The 19,968-nt window shown below is 47.9% G+C and overlaps 1 protein-coding gene across 5 annotated transcripts in view; it reads right to left on the bottom strand.

Annotated features, from left to right (window-relative positions):
* MED24 (mediator complex subunit 24) overlaps positions 1 to 19,968 on the bottom strand; it is a 598,903-nt gene that overhangs the window by 559,043 nt on the left and 19,892 nt on the right. For 4 of the 5 annotated variants that reach the window (XM_069634774.1, XM_069634779.1, XM_069634777.1 and 1 more), the window contains exon 3: positions 10,618 to 10,766. In XM_069634774.1, coding sequence (XP_069490875.1) covers positions 10,618 to 10,747 — 130 coding nt within the window. In that variant the 5' untranslated portion in view covers positions 10,748 to 10,766. Of the gene's footprint in view, positions 1 to 10,617; positions 10,797 to 19,968 lie in introns of all 5 variants that reach the window. The other variant, XM_069634775.1, reaches the window with a different exon arrangement.

The following is a 19,968-nucleotide window of genomic DNA, read 5'->3' on the forward strand; positions in this document are numbered from 1 at the left end:
TACAACCGGCCGCACGGAGGAGACGCAGGAGGGCAAGGCAGGGCCAGCAAGGGCCGCCAGCACAGCCACTACCACCACGCAGGCAGCCCGCAATCCCACGCCTCCGAGCACATCCGTTCAACCTCACTGATGAGCAGATCCACACCCTCTACCGTTTGGACCGGGACACCATAACCGCCATTGTGGACATGACACAGGCTGACCTTGTCAGCATGATAGATAGCCCAACCGCCATCCCACCCCTACTGAATGTGGTGTCTGTACTCCACTTCCTGGCCACAGGCACCTACCAGCACACAGTCGGACAGTTGCATGGCATTTCACAGCCACTGTTCTCACGGACACTATTGCAAGTGCTCGATGCCCTCCTGCAGCACACAGACGACTACATCTCTCTACCACGCTCGGAGCAGGAAATTACCAACACAAAAGTGGGATTCCATGCACTTGCCGGCATACCGGGTTGCATTGGTGCCATCGACTGCACCCATGTGGAATTGGTCGTCCCACATGCCATGGAGGCCCAGTACCGCAACCGGAAACAATTTCATTCTCTGAATGTACAAATGGTGTGTGACTCCAACAGGATCATTACACATTGTTGTGCCCGATTCCCTGGATCAACCCATGATTCTATGGTCTTGAGGAACTCCACAATACCACGCTACATGGAGCGACACGCAGGGAACAGATCCTGGCTACTCGGTGAGTCTCATTTCATGCATGATGATGTGGGGTATGTGATGCGGCAATGACCTGGCAGGAAGGGGGGGGGGTGCGTACGTAGCAATGGCATTCCACATAATTCGTTTATCGTCCACATACAGGTGATGCCGGATATCCACTGAAGAGATGGCTCCTCACACCAGTCCGGAACCCACGGGACCAGCATGAGGAGGACTACAACCATGCCCACTCACGTACCCGTGTAGTCATAGAACAGGCATTCGGCCTACTGAAGACTCGTTTCCGGTGCCTCAGCAGGTCTGGCGGGGCACTCCTGTACCGCCATGTGAAGGTTGCGAAGATGGTGATGGCATGTGTCATGCTACACAACATGTGCGTACGTAGAAATGTGCCCATGCCCCCTGACGCAGAACTGCAAGCACCTGAAGATGGTCATGATGAGGGTGGGGATGTGGCAGCACCTCAAGGAGTCTGCGAGGCACAGGAGGGCCGTGACATTCGTCAGCATCTCATAGATGCATGCTTCTAGCACTCACGCCTGGTGGCTGATACATGGACACGGGACTCGTGGCACTGTGTGTGTCTGGTACATGCACAATATGGACTGTACGCCTATAATGGCCTCGTACACAAAGATCAATGTCCACACATCTCATTGGTTGATCGTGCATTGTTTATGGCATATCTGATATCATGTTAAACACCCTATCGACCCGCCACCCAAGTGAGCCCAACACCCCCCCTCCACCCTCCTACCTCCCCCCCGAACACCAGTGTCCAAAGATGCTCATTGTCAGTGGGCAGTCGCTATTGCAAGCCCCCTCTGCGGGTATCAGGGGCACCCCTGCCTGTGGAGCGCAGGTTCCTCCCAGATCTACGTTGGGGGCTGCCCTGGACGGAACTTGCAACGGATGATGTCTCTGCCTGCTCACGTCCATGCATGTCCCTAAGGGTTTGTGAGAGCTCAGTGAGCACACGGCGCACTGCGGCAAGTTCGGCACATACGTCTTTGGACGTCGCATGCAGTTCCCCCCTCAGGCTCTCGGTGCTTCTCTCCATTTGTACTCTCAGGCTCTCGGTGCTACTCTCCATTTGGACTCTCAGGCACTCGGTGCTACTCTCCATTTGTGCCCTAAGTGTCTCTGTACTTCTCTCCATTTCTGCCCTAAGTGTCTCAGTTGATGTTTCTATGTCTGCCTTAGTGCCCCCACATTCATCGGCATGGTCCTTGAGGAGCGTGGCCAGTTGCTGCTGTTGCACGATTAACTGGTCGAGGGACTGTTGCCTCTGCTGGGCCATGGCCATTTGCGGTGGTGTCACAGAGTGGCTGTTCGCCTCATGTTGCCCTGCCACAGGGCTTGTGGGGGATGGCCAGTCGTCGTCTTGTGGGTGCCCCTGCGTGGTATCCTCATGGTGTACGGGATGGAACAGACAGGGGGATTGGGACAGGTCATGGATGGATCTCACTTCGACATCCCCGTTTTCTGTGTCGGAGCATGCTGCCATTAATGCAGTGTCACCTATGGTGCTGCTGCCACCAGAAGCAGTGCCTACTGTGGCATCCATTGGGGGGACCTGTGGTGGTGGTGGTGGTGTGGGCATGCTGGCTGCTGGGGTGCCTGTTGGAGTTCCCTCCTCTGTGCTGCCACTTGATTTGTGCTGCTGCCGTGTCTTGATGCGTGCAGCTGAGGTGGAGGGTCTTTGGCCGTTGGTCTTGGCCCTCTTTGCAGGTGTGCTGGTAGGGATGTCCTGGAGCACGTCGTTTGGATCGGACCCTGTGGTGGAGTAAAGGAGGGCGTGCGTTATTAATGGGTCTGTGGGAATTGGAATGGCAATGTATCACATGCATTGGGGTGGTACCTGAGGGTGATTTGGGTCGGGGCCTTGGAGGTGGTTTCATTTGTGTGTGGAGTGAGGGTGCAGTTGTTTGGCAGCCTGCAGTTAGGGTGTGCCTGCTGCACGTGTAGAGGGTGTTTTTAGGATTTTTAATTATTTATGTATTTGATGTGAGTTTTGAAGTGTGCTATCAGGCCTATGTATGTGGACGTTCTCCTGGACATGTGTTACTGTTGCACTATGTGGGCACGTGGTACTTCACATGATTGGACATTGTGGTTTTGGCATTGTTTTATTTGGGCCACCTACCTGATTCTTGGGATGTCTGCACTCCTTTCTCCATCCCTCCGACTCCCTCTATGCTCTCCATTCCTATGGTGGAGGCACAGATTTCTTCCCAGGGGGTCAACTTGATGGGTGATTCCGATCCTCCCCCGGTGGCTGTGGCAATGTTGCGGTTGGCAGAAAGTATGCTACGGACGCGTATCCGCAGGTCGTCCCATCGCTTTCTGCATTGCTGTGGGTTGCGGGGTGCGGTCCCCACCGCACTTACCCGCTGTGCCACCAGGGCCCATATGGCCTTCTTGTTCGCAAGTGCCGTCCTGGTCATTTGCGTGGAGAAGACGGCGGCTGCATTCTTCTGGAGGGTCTCTGTGAGTACGGTGAGTTCCTCACGGGAGAAGTGGACCTGCCGCTTGCGGTCGCACGCTTTCTTCGCTACTTTTCCCATTTTTCTTGGTTTCACTAGGGTGGATGACGGGTTGGGATGTGTCTCAGGGTAGTATTTTTAATGGTTGTGTGGATTTTGTGGTTTTATAGGTGTACGGCGTGATGTTTCCCGTTCCGGGACCATGCTTTTACTTCCGTTTCCGTATATTTACGGTCACCGTACTTTCCGGTTGGCACTCACTGCGGTGTCCGCTAAGATGGGTGGCGGTATTGCACCTAGGGCGCCGTACGGCGGCGGTGTGGGCCGTTTTGGGGTCATTTCCGCCATCGCGGACTTTGCACTTCCGCCATGGCGTGGTGCTCGTGCCCGATGGGTCGGAATGAGCCGCACTTTGCTCCATCGTGCAATGGCGGAAACGCTATTTACGCTGTGGCGGTCCGGTCAGTCACTTTCCGCCAGGGTCGTAATGAGGGCCACTGTGTTTAACATTAAGAGTAAAAGAAACTTCAAGTACCAAGAGGCCAACGGGTAGGCCAGTATAAGGTGTTAAGGTGCTCATACAGGGGGGTCGAGCCAAATCCCTTGTACACTCAAAAGTCCTTGACACATTGCAGAAGTTTTGTTATTATGGAACTGGTGTCTGTGCCCGGCTGAGGGGAAAGCCGTGTGAACTGTGATGGTATGAAGCCCGCGCTTCCCGTAAGCTAACAAAGTGACCCAGCGAGACGAGATAGCCTTTCGGAAGTCTCTGCTTAAAATGGCAAGCGCTCTGGTTGTTCTGAGCCCGACTGAGGGAGGCAGATGACTGAGATGGCACAGGGTTTGGAGTTCTGAGCCCGGATCGGGGGGACCTAATGTGAACCTTGTGCGATTGTTTAAAAAGACATTAAGACTTATGAATATTATAGAAGAAGAGAACAGCTAAGCAAGTGAATTGTGTTACTGGGGCAAATGTGAACCCGACTGAGGGATGCCTGCAACTTCATAGTGATGATAGAACTATGTGAAGCCTGACTGGGGGCTTAAGAAAAATCCTGACTGGGGGCTGAGACCCAGACTTGTGTAAAGGTAGAACCAAAGAGGTCTAGAATAACTTTTTTGTGAACTGCATTAAAAATGGCAACGTGAACCCGACGGAGTGAGGACAGAAGGAAGCCGAGGGAAGCGAATCCTGAATGGTTTCAAAACAGCCGTGAGCATTGTGATGACAAGTGTGAACCCGACTGAGGGATGTCCACAGCGAGTGGTTGGTCTAAACCTGACCAAGGGAGGCTGACGACAGAAAGATCGGAGCCCGGATGCGGGGGATCCAAGGGTGAAAGGGACTCACCCAATTTAAAGATTACCAGAAGGAACTTTTATTTTGTTGTTTTGGCATATCAGGCCCTCTGAAGCAAGAGGCTTTGCATTAGAAGAGACTTGGGCACAGAAGGCCATGATACTGAGAAAAGGAATGGAAGCTTGTGCCACAGAAGCCCAGGAGCGTGCTGTCCTTTAGAGTCCTGCCTTGTCCCGTTTATTTGACTAGACTCCACTTGGACTGTATTATTATTTGATGGTCATAGCTTGCTCCCATCTTAGATTTAGGTTTAGATTAAGCGCTTATCTCACCCACTTTACAGTTGAAACACCCTTGAACCGTGATCACTTGTGTCCGTCTTACTTTGATGCCATGCCTTCCTCACAGCTATTACTCCACATATCAATTCTCCATGACTGGCTTACCATCAACAGCTATTAGGAACAGTCATGCAATGTTTTTATGCAAGTTACCAAAAAGGGACTACTGTTCCCAGAAATACTTTAACATTGTGACGAAGAAGAGGAGTGGAGAAATGCAGAGCAAGTGAAGCCCTGAGCGCTCTAGTTGCTGAAAGCACGCACCTGTGCCCAGGACACTTAAAATCATGACCGACAGAAACCAGGCTGGCCCGATTGGGCTGCTCCTCTGTGCATCAGACGGGCTGAAAGGAGGCTGGTGGAGCCAACTGGCTCAGGCATTGAGTAGCAGAAACCTGCATGAAGAATACTGCACACGGTGGGAACGCCGGAAGCCAGTGTAGGGCGCCTGAGCATTCGCCAGTGACAGGAAGCAGAAATACACCTGGATGAAACCGGTGCAAATCAGGGAAGCCCAGCTAGAGCCGGGGAAAGCAGGGACGTTGAAAGCCATCGAATGTAAGGAAGAAATAAAACTAAGAGGGCTACGGGTGAGTTTCGAGAAGGACAAGGAACGCCACGGAGAACTAGTGAGTCCACGCTGGGACAAAGGAACACCGGAGCGTATTAGCGAGCACGCTGCATGAGAATAATTGAGCATAGCAGAACAGAGAGGGCAAAAGAGCTGTTTGCTAAACCGGAAAAAGAGAAAGTGAAAGTGCATTTCCTAAAGAGAGGAGTCTTTGAAGTTTGCAAGTATGTGCCACATATGCATATAAGAAACCCTAAAACAACATTATATAATTGACAGAGGGAATTAGCCAGTAAGGCTATAATGGTGAGTTACCAAGATTGGAAATGTGAGCAAACCACTCACAAAAGGTAATATACAATGAATAGAATGAATTAGCCGAAACGGCTAATGGGCCTCATTACAACCCTGGCGATGGACCATGGTGCTGTTAGCACCATGGTCCATGCCGGATTCCGCCATGGTGGATGGTGGATTTACCGCCCCATTCCAAGGTTGGCGGGGCGGTAAATCCCCCTTCACCATGGCCCCTTCCCTATTCCCATTTTTGGCCCATAGGGCTCTATGGGAATGGGGAAGGCACTAATTACGGCACCGTAAATTAAGGTGCCGTAATTAGCACCAAGGTCCCTTAGCGGGATGGACTTTAACGCCTGCAAAAAGCAGGCGTTAAAGTATGAATCTGGCATTAAGGGTTTAACGGCGCTGCAGCCTTTTACGGCGCTGTTAACACCTTAACGCCAGGGTTGTAATGAGGCCCAATGTGTTTAATTATCAGGATTGGACGTGCAGAGAAAGGCCCACAAGAAAACACAAGAAACCCTGGCAGGAGAGTATACAATGCAATTATAAGTGTGTGACAGCCAGCATGGGGGCAGTTGTTGGTGGCCCCCCGTGATGCACGAGACTCTCATTTGAAAAAGTTGAAAGACCCCAACATCGTCCCTGAACATTAAGGCCTTTTGCCTGCAGGCTGTATAAATGTTCTTTGAAGCGCTGGACCACAGCGAATAATTGCAGTTCTGAGCTTCAAAGACATTAAGGAGGCATTTTACCTGGAGGCTGTGTTGTCAGTGCGGGTGCAGTGTGCTTCCCGCACTGGTAAAACAGCCTGGTGAGGCTTTTTAAATGTTCCTTGAAGCATATAACGGCAGTGAATCACTGCGGTCATACACTAAGCTTTATGCCTGCAGGCTGTGTTATCGGTGCGGGAGGCAGACAGCCCCTGTGCTAATGATACAGCCTGCAGCCATAATCCAGCGCAGCTGCTTACAGAAGGCACTGCAAATGTAATTAACCTTAGTAGGCAATGGCACTGAAGTTAGCTATTTATTCATCCTTCAGCATCCGTGTAGAAGACTGGGCAACTGAGTTGGCCATGACTCAAGCTGCTCGGGCCACTTTTCTGCGCATGTGCTTGGCTGACATGGCACATTGGGATACAATACTGCATATTTGCTTTTTGTTTAAAGAATCCTGTTGCACTAACTGCGACATGATTTGTAGAGGAGCATTCATTTAGTTAGCATGGCCTGCCTGGGCTTGCAGGTGAGACAGAGGCTCCCGGGCTGGGCTCAAAGTGACATTGTATCAATGCAAGGTCCCAGCCCGGGAGCCTCTGCCTCACCTGCAAGCTGTGCAACCCAAGCCCAGGCAGGCCATGCTAACTAAATGAATGCCCCTCTACAAATCATGGCACAGTTTGTGCGACTGGATTCTTTAAACAAAAAGCAAATATGCAGTATTGGATCTCAAAATGCGATGCAATGCCATACCGCTTATTTCATGCAATCTCCACGTGTCAATCCCTTTGGAATGTGCACCAACCCGGGAGAATTTCCTTGCGGATTTCTCTAAGGGTTATAAGACACACCCTTCCAATTGCACATTATTGACCTTTGTGGGATTTCAACTTGCTGTTCAAGTTATTTCAGACTTGGAGCTCAAACAAACAGCTTTCTAGGAAGACTCCTTTCATGTAAACTAACAATGTTCCTGTGTCTGGTTTCATGCAGGAGAGAATGTTCTTCCCTATTGGTCTGTTGAATCAAAACAGGCACTCCGACAAGAAATACATCCGGAGTTTGCATGTTTTAGGGCAAACATTGACAAGACAAATTGCGGGAAAAATGTGAGAAGAGTTGCTTAATGACTTTCTGCCTTCGGGGTCTTAAGTGAGAACACATTTTGCTCCTCATCTCATATAAGAGTGCAGCAAGGTAGGGAATATATGATGCAGACACAGGGAATCAAAGCAGTTAGCAAGGCCTGATCGTGTGAAACTCATTGCGTTTACCAACAAATCAAGGCTAGATCCGTCATTCCTTCCATAACCTGTACTACAAGCCTGTCGCCACCATCAGTATCCCACCTTTGCATGCCCTTCGAAGTGTTCCCTTAAAAAGCAACCTTCTACTGCAGGTTTATTTTGACCAGTTGTGGGGATACCTGCCATGCATCAGGAGGGTATTACCCAAATTGTTCGAATGAACAATTGACCGAATTTAAAGGGTCACAATTGACCTTTTCACAATTGACCAGAATACACATATATATATATATATATATATATATATATATATATATATATATATATATATATATATATAGGGTTTTGGGCGGGTTTGGGTTGGGTGGGGGGTTTCCCCCACATATATGTTACAATTGACCTTCACAATTCGGTCAATTGTCATTCGAACAGTTGTAATACGAACAATTCGTATACAACCATCAGGAGACATAGCTAATCCCAGAGATCTTTGTTTTACATGGCTAGATAACACAAAAAGAACATGCAAACATATTAATGAGTAGCACATTTAAATGCCTCCACCTGTTCTCCACTTGTTGCTAGGGCAAGAGGTCCCTGTTACATTGTGGGGCAGCTCACACTTTCTCTCACGAGCAGACAATCATTTTAATTGTGCATCAAGTGTTTTATTTATCTGATGTAGGATTTTGTAAAAGAAAGGATGATTCTACAGGGGTTGAGACAGTTATGAAATAAAATGCTGGCAACTATATATCATATAGGGTCCTTCAGTATACATAAATAATAATGACTTTGTAATAAATAGGGATTGTCATCAGATGTGCGGACATCATGTGTGCTCCATAAGGACAGAAAACATAAATGGAGCGATACACATTTTTGTTTTTACAGTCTTCTCATTCTTGTGCTACTTACTCGGCCCCAGATAAATATGACTAGGAATCTGGAAAGCTAGACAATGCCTGATAAGGTGATCAGACTTTACTGCTAAAACACCAATAATGTCAGAGCCTGTGGGGCAACTTATTTTCCCATACAGTACGATACCCGTGGGGCAACTATTTCCTTTATCTTTTATGACTACAGAAATTAAACATGACTGTCAGCAGTATGGATGGACAGCAAATATATAATGATCCCAAGTCACACCTCAGATGCCCGAGGAACAAACAGATTATAAAAAATGTTCTCTGTACCCACAGGACACTTGGGGCATACATTACAGAAGGGACTCATACTAGCCACGGATAACCTTTCTAATTATGTTATGCTAGGGCCTTAACACTGGAGGCACAGGAGGATACCGGGTTACAGGCACAATGCTCCCAAATAATGCAAAGTGCTAAAACAACACAAGTAAAACCACCATTAGTGAATCGTAGTACAATACTTTTTCAAAGGATCAAACATGCGTAACCAACTAACACTTTTGATTCCATTGCCTTCCTACTTTCAGCTTGTTCCCTATTAATATATCAAAATCTTACTACTGACCGGGACGACTTGAGGCAGCTCCAGACCACATGTGTTCTTTCAAAAATCAAATTCGAAAAGAAAAAGAATTCAAAGCCAATCTATTTGGAGGAAACTAATATATCACCTAGTGACAAAAGGTGACATTCACCGATCAGAAAACAGAGAATAATTTTTGGTAGTAAGAGACAAAGGAAGTGGATGGGAATATCCATTTGAATCATACTCAAAAAGGAAGAAGAGCGAGAATTCCAATAGAAATTTGGGAATCTGCAGCAAGAACCAGTAAAGGTCCAAGAGTCAATACAAGGAAGTGGAGGGTACTCTCCCAACTAAAGAAGATTTTAAAGTTCGACACAAGACACATTCCCCTGAAGAATGTCCTACATTGGTGTTTAAAAAGGACAGAAACTTGTACAAGTCGGGTTTTGATATATTAATAGGGAACAAGCTGAAAGTAGGAAGGCAATGGAATCAAAAATGTTAGTTGGTTACGCATGTTTGATCCTTTGAAAAAGTATTGTACTACGATTCACTAATGGTGGTTCTACTTGTGTTGTTTTAGCACTTTGTAACGTGTTTTATGTACTGTGATCATTTTTATGATTGTTTTTAAGAAAATATGATATTTGATGATTAATAAAATTTGTGATAATCTTTGGAAATGTTCCACTTAATGTGGGAAGAGTGAAGGTGTGACACTTGAATAACAAATAGGATTTCTTTTTGTATATAAAATAGATACTCTCACAGAGTAAGACATCTGTTTATCCCCATCTGTGATTCTGAACCGTTTTTTTGAGAACAGTGCCCAAATAATGCAGGCAGGGCTCTTTTCCTACAATAAAGTTTTCAAAGCCCTTACTGGGTGCCTCATCCAAGCCCAAACACAAACTGACCCTCTCAAGAGATCTTCTGCGTTATTCTAGGAACCACATGACATCTGGGGTCCTGTAATTACATGTTTAGGTCCCCCTACCTACGACCTAGGGAATGTATGAGTTACATATTTCAAAGGAGGAAGCCTTTAGTCCAGAGAAACTGATTGAACCACTCCTCACCTTAAATAGGTCTGCCATCTCCCCTCTGATTCCTTCTCTTATAGCAGAATCTCTTCCATTTTCCAAGCTCCCTCAAACCCGTGAGAGTCCTCATACTCAGTGGTGCAGTCTGCTGTTCGTCATGCAGTCACCAAAAAGCTGTTACTCCCTTCCAGGGTCATTGGGCCACCCTGCTGCCACCTCACCACAGTTCAGGCCAGCCCAGCCAATACACAACTAGCATGACACCACAACCAGGAACTACTGTAGTGAAAGCCTAACCCATTCTGTCCCAAACTAGATTTGAGCTTGTCCACTGCAGTTTAAATATGGAAACATTGTTTAATGCGAAGATAAAGTGCATAAGTGGTACACAGGGTGATCAGTTGCTTGGAATCCATCCTTTTGCTATCTAAAACCCATCATATACATAAAGCACACATCGCACCTGCTAGGTTCAGGATGTCCCACGTGGCTCCCTTGGGAAAGAACTTTTTCATGTTTATGGCCCACTGGTAGTCGCTCCATCGTTCCTTCCAGGCCTGCAGGATGGCCTGCTTTAGATTCACCACCTTCATTTTGCAGTACAAAGAGCGTCTGTTTGGAACGGGTAAAACAAACAAAGACCTGAAGCAATGCAAAAGTTGAAGTCACACACAAAGCCTTCGTCAGAACAGCTGAAAGAAGCACAACCTTAACAAAACAACTTAGGGGACAACATTCAGATCATTACGTTCTAGGGCTCGACGATATGGACCAAAAGTAATATCTCGAAATGTTTGGGCTGAATGGCGATATACGATATATCGATATTGTTCATGTGGGTTAAGTGCTCAGTTGAGAGCCAAATACATGCGAGATGCCAACAGTACTAATACTGAACAGTAAATGCAAAACACAACTCTAACATTGTCAGTTAACCTCATCCTAAAATTGCCATTGATTCAAAAGGACATCTCAACAATAACGGCAATACTAACAAAAGAATGCCAGTAGGATACACATCCCTATATGCACCGATGTAGGCATTTTGTCATATTGATTTGTCATCATCTTAATTTAATGGGTGACAGATTACACACACACATACCACCAAGAAAGTTATGGTGGGTTTAAAAAGGTTTGGAAAAAAACTCTCACCTGAAATTTGAAAATAGGAAAGTCCATTTGAGCCAAGTCACAACCCAAAGCGCCACCTAGTAGCCATCGCTGGACTGATGATCCCTAATAAGGATGAAACCAGGTATGTAGTTGTCCTGGCAGCCTTGCAAATGTCTGTCCTGAGTTGATCAAGCTATGTATAAGTAGCACTGCCCTCTTAGACAAAGACAAAGACAATTTCCTGGAGAAAATGGTTTGTATTTCAGCCAATTTGTATACCCACAATGCCTTGCTGTTGTGGCTCAGAATTGGAGGTGAACTTCCAGCGATGGCTACTAGGTGGCACTGTGGAATGTGTGCCAAATTCCCCTGCTTGCAGTGTCTCACTATATCTGTGCTCTCAATTATTTTTTTATTAATCATAGAAAGAAAAATGTTAAGCTTTGCATTAAACAAAATCACTTAATCATGTCTGCACCTGAGAATTTGCCTTTACACCCCTTGAACTATCCCTACTGCCTTTCTACTTACTGCTTCATGAGTTATACTCCAAATGTGGATATGGAAGAGGACGATGAAGGCCCTCAATTCTAACTTCAACTCCCCCCCCCCCCAGATGAACATAGATTACTAATGGCTGTAATGTGGAAGGCCAAGAAGTTTCAGGCAAATTGATCAATGATTTACACCCTGAAGAGAAGGTACATGCACAGATCGGCCACAACTGCACTTCGAGGAGGCTGAATGATTCTGCAGGAGCTAGGTACACCCCTCAAAAACGTACTGGAGCTGCGTAGGTCTAAAGGGTCACACATGACATCTGCACTTGGTGGGGTGGCAATCAAAAAAGGACCTGACACAGCAGTGGATTGCATCAAATCACAAAGTGCTCACTCGAAAGCCTCCATGAAAGCAGAGAGGGAGACGGCTCCCTGCATCTACTATGGCTGGGAACTGTTGCAAAAGGTTGAATGCTCGGCAGAAGGACGGGAGTGCAAGCTCAACCACTATGCCAAGGTGTGCAGGGCAACACGACCCACATGGAAAAGCCAAAAGCCAAGCATGAACTGCGCTAAATTAGGAAAGACCAAGTGGAGATCCTTGCCAGCTCATGATCGGATGACAAAGTTGATGTGGTGGGTGTTTTTTTTTAAATGTATTTATTATGTTATTTAGTTCAAACAGAATTACACCTAAAATATCAAAACTGAAAATATACCCAATCAATTCAAAAATTCTTTAAAAAAATCAATTTTTCAGACATTTCTTTTTTTTTTCCAACATGACTTTTTATTGGCATTTTTAAATAACAAAAGCTTCATCATTCTTTATGACATGCTCTAAAAGTGTAACATGACAAAAATCAACATAACCTCAACTGAGGTGAACGAGAACAGGAAGAGAAAAAGGGTAGGAGAAAAAAAAAAAAGGGGGGAAGGGAGGTGGGGTACCCCGGGAGAGGGGTTGCTGCAGTCTCGGGTCAGTGTTACAGGGCACGAATTCAGTGATCGCGATGGGTTGGACAGCCGCGTTCACAGATCAGGGGGCAACTAGTCTAACAGTCCATCTTTGTCAGCCAACGGAGAGATGGTGGCTGTCTGGCCACTCCTGGAAATCTCTTCACAAGGTCTAAGAATGGGTCCCAGGTGCTGCAGAACTTGTTTGTTGCCAAGGCAGACGGCTGTGAGTTTTTCAGCTGCAGCAATATCCCAGCACTTTACCCACCACACAGGGATCGCTGGGCCCTCCAGAAGTTTCCATAGATTGGCGATTGAGATTTTGGCTGCAGTCAGTAGGTGTGTGCAGAGATCCACCAGATTACAAGTCATCGGGAACTGTCCTTCTCCCGTATCTCCCAGTAGGACAATCCCACGGGATCGATAGGCCTGTGATATGTCAGATCTGCTCCAAGACCTCCCACCAGAACCTTTCCGCTTTCGGGGCACGACCAGAGGAGGTGGAACAGTGTTCCTGTGTTTGTGCAGCCTCTCCAGCAGTGCAGCGGTATGGTGGGGTTGCATTTGTGTAGGATTTCCGGTGTCATGTACCACCTATAGCAAACCTTAATGGCTCCCTCTTTATTCGTCACACATTTGTAAGTCTTGTGGGTTCTTGTCCAAATGCGCTCCCAGCTGGCCCTGTCTAGTTCTCGGCCTAGATCCCTCTCCCACCGTTTCATGTAGGGCTCCTTGGATTCAGGGTCTGCCCTGTCCAACGGCCTGTACAGGGTCGAGATCTTCCCCCTGGGCGGGGTTGCCGCTAGTGTGCGTTCCAGTGCTGCAAGTTCTCTGTGTCCATGTGCCCTCATCGAGTCGTGTGACAGCCAATGTCAGAGTTGGGCGTAGCGAAACCTCTCGCCCTCCGGCACCTGGAATTTCCTTTTGCAGTCCTTGAAAGTGAGTAGGGTGTCCCCTTCAAAGAAGTCCGCCACGTGCTTCAGGCCTCCCGCCTTCCCTTTGGAGAAGGCATTTTGCCCTTGTCCTGGGGTGAAGTCCGGGTTCTCCTAGACCGGAGAGAGCGGGCCCACCGTGCTCCTGCAGTTCCACCTCCTGGCCGCCTGCTTCCAGCTGTTTACCGTGTTCCTAGTGGTCGTGAGGGGTCCGGTGTTTGAGGGATACTTGGGCCATGTGATGTGTGGGAGGGATTCAAGTGAGTATTGGCTCCAGTCCTCCTCCCGCTTCAGCCAGCAGGGTTTGTCGGTGCCCGGTTGCCACATAAATGCCGCCGAGAGCTGGGCGGCCAAGAAGTACCTTTCGACCTCGGGGACTCCCAGGCCACCGGACCCGTGGCTCCTGAGCAAGACTGGTCACCCCGGGTTTCTTGCCCCCCCATACGAATTTTAGCATATTTGCTTGTAGTTTCTGCTTGGCTTTTTTGGGAATTGCTACTGTGAGGGCCTGGCAGTGGTAGAGCAGTCTGGGAACCAAGTTCATTTTAAGTGCCGTGATCCTTCCCAACCAGGATATCTCTTGATCTTGCCAGCGGGACATGTCCGACTGTAGGTCCTACAGCAGGGGCAGGAAGTTTAGTTTAGGTGGGATCTGGCCCATGGGATCGGGTAACTGGCCGACAGGGAGTGCAGCGTTGCTTTCGGAATGTTGATGCCCAGTGCGATGGACTTCGTGATTTTGATCGAGAACCCGGAGGCTGATTTGAAGCGGTTCAGCCCTTCCCATAGCGCTGCTAGGGATGTGCCTGGATGCGATCGTGTCAGCAGCACGTCGTCGGCATATAGGGCTGCTTTATAGGTGTCGTTCTTGAGCTTAAGTCCCTGCATTACGGGGCTGTCAGATCCTGGAGGTGAACGGCTCCATTGACAGGGCAAAGATGAGAGGCAACAGGGGGCATCCTTGGCGAGTGCCTCTGGTGATCTCGATTCTGGGGGACATGGCACCGTTGATTCTCAGGTTTGTGGTAGGGTGCTGGTAGTTTGACATCGTCCATTTCAGGAATTTCGGGCCTACCACGTAGTGTTGCAGTGTCTCGCTCATATAACCCCAGTCCAGCATGTCGAACGCCTTATGTGAGTCGAGCGAGACCACCACTAGTTCCCCTCCAGTTCTGTTGGCCGTCTCGATGATGTTTAGGGTGCATCTGATGTTGTCCCAGGTGTTGCGGCCGGGGATGAAACCCGTTTGGTGTGGGTGGATGAGATCCAGGAGGAGTTCGGCGAGTCTGCGTGCTAATAGCTTAGAGAAGATTTTGGAATCCATATTCATCAGGGCGATGTGGTGGTATGATGAGCAGAGTTCTGGGTTTGCTCCGGGTTTCGGGATCAGAACCGTGACCGATTCCTCCATGGAGGGGGTGGTGGAGCCTGGTTCCAGGAAAGTGTTGATGAGTGAGGCCAGGTGGGGGGGCCAGGATATGATTATAATTCATGTAGAATGGTGCAAGCAGTCCGTCTGGGCCAGGTGCAGTATTCTTCATTGAGCGGATCACTTCCGACACCTCCTCTGGAGATATAGGATCTTCCAGGGTGCCGATCTGCAGATGGCGGGGCAGTCTTGGGACCGTTCGCAGGTAAGTGGCGTGTGCCATCGCTTCTGTAGGCCTCCCTGACATCACGTTCCTATGGTGCTCGGTCATGATGGTCAACTTTACGGGGTCAGAGCAACGAGGTATAACATCTTCGTCCCGTAGGACTGCAATGTTGTGTCTGGTGTGTACTTTCTTGAGCTTGTGCACGAGCAGGCAGTTGGCTTTGTTGCTGTTCAAATAGTAATACTGCTTCGTATATGTTAAAGCTCGGGCTATTCGGTCTGCCAGGTGCATTTCCAGAACTACTTTAGCTTTGTGTAGCTCATTCCATGACCTTGTCGATTGGCGTTTTTTTGTGGTTTGCTTCTTTTATGTCACCTCTGTTTCCAGTTCCTCTAATCTAAGCTGGTGTCTGCGCCTGTGTGCCGCTGAGCAGTTCATGGCGACACCTCGAATCACTGGCTTCCTGGCTTCCCACACCATAGCCTCCGTGGGTCCCTTGCCCACATTCTCTGTGAAATAGTCGATTAGAGCGTCTGACAGTTCCTGGCGGTCTGCTATGTCCGCAAGAAGATAGTCCTGTATCTTCCAGGCCCTTTGTCGCAGTGCTGGTAGGCCCTCTGTCTGGAACTGTGCTATAACTGGGGCATGGTCAGAGATTACCCCTAGGCTTATGTGGATGTCCACAATGTAGGGGAACAGCACACTTGAAACGAGTAGGAGGTCTATTCTGGAGAGAGCCCTGTGGACATGTGAGAAGAAGGTGTAGTCACAGGCTTTATCATTCGCCAGCCTCCAGGCGTCAATCGTTTCCGTCTCTCTCAGGAATTCCGCGAGCGTGCCTTCGAGAAGTTCGTTCCGGTGGGAGGTAGGGTTTTGTCGATGGTTGGGTCCGGGGTGAGGTTGAAGTCGCCTCCGTTCAGCAGTTTGCCTTCGGCGGAGGACGTTATCACTGGGAGAATCCTACGTAGGAAGAGCTCCTGGGCATCGTTTGGGCAATACATCGCTATGATGGTTATTGGGAGTTCAACCAGGAGGCCCTTGATCAGCAGGAACCTTCCCTCTGGGTCCTGCTTGACTGTGACCTTTGACAGAACCGCTGATTGGCTGAGCAGGACCGCAACGCCTCCTCTCTTCTGTCCAGAGGATGCAAAGTATCTTTTAGGGAATCTTTGGTATTTGACTCGTTGCTCATCCGAGGCCAGAAGATGGGTTTCCCATAGGCAGACAATATCTGCCTCCAGTTGGGCCAGGCGGTGTGCCACAGACTTCTGTTTCCTAGGGGAGTTTAGGCCCTGGACATTCCAGGTGATCATGGTTAGATTTTTTATGGGTGACCCCATTTCGGAATGATCGGGTTGCGGATGATGGGTGCTGTTGTGCTCCACTTTCCACCAGCCTGTGTGGGTGGCTGTAGGTTGGGTTGGGCCCTGTATTGGTAGTTTGCACCACTTTCAGTATCCACCCCTCTTGCCCCCCTACTAAAACAAAACATGGTCAACTGGGCCACCCTTCGACCAACGGGGACTTCGGCTGGGCCAACGCAACCTTCTGAAGACGCGACACTTAGGCCTCTGCTACGTGGCAATGAAAGCTGAGTGTAAGATTGGAGTGTTGTCTTGCTTCGAGGGTTCGATGCATGGCAAGCGGTTATGGCTGGCGTCTGGTTCTTCGGGTGATGCTTGTTGGATCCGGGGGTCCGGAGCACCGGTACCACCCCACCTTAGCCATCGTTGCTCGGGCGTTTGCTTTTGAGTGAGGGGCCCCCCGATTCTCTGACGTCGCCTCTCAACTCGGGACCAGGACCGGTTAGAGTCCTGCGAGTCTTCCTGTTCTGAGGGTGTGTCCTCGTTGGTTCTTTCCCCTGCGTCCGGGTGCAGCAGTCTTTCCGCCTCGTGCACTGCATATATGGCGGACACTTCCGTTCCAGGAGAAGATCAGGTATGTGGGGGAAGCCCCAGTGGTACGATACACCCTTCTCCCTCAGCCATTACGTGATTGGTTTCAGTGCTTTCCTTTTCAGAAGTGTGACGGAGGCAAGATCTTGGTATACGGAGATGGAGGCATCTTTGAACAGTATTCGCGGGGAGCTTCTGGCCTCCAGCACGATTCTTCCTTGACTTTGAAATAGTGTAGTTTTGCAAGGACGTCTGGCGGGGCTGAGGAGTTGGATCCAAGTATAGTTCTGTGGACCCTGTCAAGCACCAGGGGGTGGGGGGTAGACGTTTCCGGTAGGGTTAGGATGAAGCGGAAGAGGTTGCTCACGAAACGCTCCAGGTCCACCTCCGGGATGGATGTGGGGATCCCTCTCAGGCATATGTTATTGCGGCGGGAGCGGTTTTCTGAGTCCTCCTGATGTTCAAAATTACAAATCCAGTCCCACTGTTCTATCTTCTTTGCAAAGACTCTCTTCAACACCACATAGTGCGTTTTTTACTAAAAGCAGGTAGCCCATTTACAGAGTGGAACATTTTCATTATCATTTGCAAATATTTATCCTTCTTCTGTGACACAACAGATCTATACGAGACCATCCCAGCCAGCCAATTTTCCTTACTAATAGTTTTAATTTGGAGAAACAGTTCACCTCTTCGTCTTAGTATCATTGCCTTTATGGACAAGAGGCCAGGCTCCAACCGCAAGTACTCCATCGGGGTTGACTGCGGCAACCCCAGCATACTATGCCAAAATGGCCCCGATACGGTTTAGCCAATCCAAATTCATCATTGGCAAAGCTTCCACACCATACAGTATGGAGGGACAAAACTGTTTATACAACATAAGAATCCCGTACATAGAAAAACTGGCCCTTTCTCTAGCAAATCTCTTTATGAGAAATGTTAACTGTCTCACCTTCTCTGTTTTGATCTTCATAATGTTTTCATAACTTGCCGAATGCATCAACGCCAAACCAAGATATTTGTATGAAGAGGTATATTGAATTAGACCCAACGGGGTTTCCATGGCTGATCTATTAATTTTCCTAGTAGAAGCCAGCATGATGTTAGTTTTCTCCAGATTAATAACCAACTAAATTTTCCTTGGCATAACACTCCAATTAACCAAATAATCCTTTGATTCCAGCAACTGTAAGGCTAAATAATGATCATCCACATAGAGTAGTGCTGTAATCTTTTCCAGATTTAATCTAGGTGGCCACTTAGCGACAACCTCTAAGCACCAAATATAAATTGAAAAGAAGAGGGGCCATCACGCAGCCCTATAACCCCTCTATTTATATTAATTTCCCCTGATAGGAGACTCCCGTTTCCTAGACATATTTTTGCTGTTGTGTTCTTAGGCAGGGATATAACTACTTGTAAAAGCCAAGGAGGGCATCCCCATTTTGTCATTTTTGCCCACAGTCGGTCTCTATTTACCAAGTCAAATGCGGACTTAAATTCCAAGTAGGATAGATACAATGATGGATTCTACTTTCTATTTGCATTGGAGATCAGTTTAACCAAAATTCAGATATTTAGATTCTTATTAGCCCCTGCCCGGAAACCCGTTTGTGGAGGGTGTAATAATTTATTAACATCTACCCATGATTGCAGATGTCTCAAGACACAGGTGGAAACCACCTTTCCTGTAGAATCAAGTAGAGATAGTAACCGATAATTCTCAGATAGTGACCAGTCCCCGGCTTTAAAAATAGGGACTGGTATAGATCGAGTCCAAGAATTTGCTATCACCACATGCTGGCATACCCTTTCAAATAAGAAACATCATAACGTCCAATTTTCTGGGTTGGCTTTTAGGACCGACATGGCCAAGCCAATCAGGCCAGGCGCCCCAGAGTTTTTTGCCTTTCCAATAATGTCAATTATCATCCTTATATTGAAATCCACCACCCACGGAAGCCTTTTTACATCCCCTTAGGTTTTCATAACTGAACATGTTTGCTTCAATATAGTCCCGGCAGGTGTTTTCCTGGATTGGGTTTATGTGCTTTTTCAAATGTTTAGGATTCTTAGCCAATGACAAGGTACTCCACATAGTTCTTGGATTTCGACTCAGCATTACATTAAGAAGCTCCTGCCATTTAGATGATATACCTGCTGCCTTTCGCCTTTTATACCAGTTACTGTAAGTTTTTCTGGCCTTCTTAATATTACCTAAGGGGGCCATGGTCTAAATTCAGACACGTGCTGCACCTCTCTGCAAAACGTACGCTTGGTCAGCTGTACCTCCATATCAAATAGGATATCCCTTTATTTCATAATCATGGATAATGGCTTACCCTTTTTGACCCCCACCATAATCCATGCTTCAATATTTTCAGCATTAAACCTGGTCAAGTAATTTAGGACGTCTACTACCATACCATCCAATTCTATAAATTCCTTTTTAATATTGCCAACAGTCCAACAAATGCGGTTTCCAACTTGGTTTACCTCGAGATCCCCAGAGGCCCTTTCCCTAGATACCCCCCAATATTTTGTAGATACAATGGGCCTCATCATGAGTTTGGTGGTATCCCAGCTGAGATACCGCCCAACTTTATTTGCATTACCGCCTACCCCTCCGGCAGTATTACCGTCGGATCGCAGGTTGGGCAGTAAGCGTTATTCCCCGATCCCCATTGGGTCAATTGGACCCAATGGGGAATCTTCAGCGCAATTACCACTGGCGGCATTACTGTGCAGTAATTGCATCGAAAATCAGCATTTTTCCGGCATCTTTACCCCCAGCTCTAAGCTGGGGGTAAACACAC

Source organism: Ambystoma mexicanum, chromosome 13 (assembly GCF_040938575.1).
Source record: "Ambystoma mexicanum isolate Mex_15411 chromosome 13, UKY_AmexF1_1, whole genome shotgun sequence".
NCBI classification, from domain to species: Eukaryota; Metazoa; Chordata; class Amphibia; order Caudata; family Ambystomatidae; genus Ambystoma; species Ambystoma mexicanum.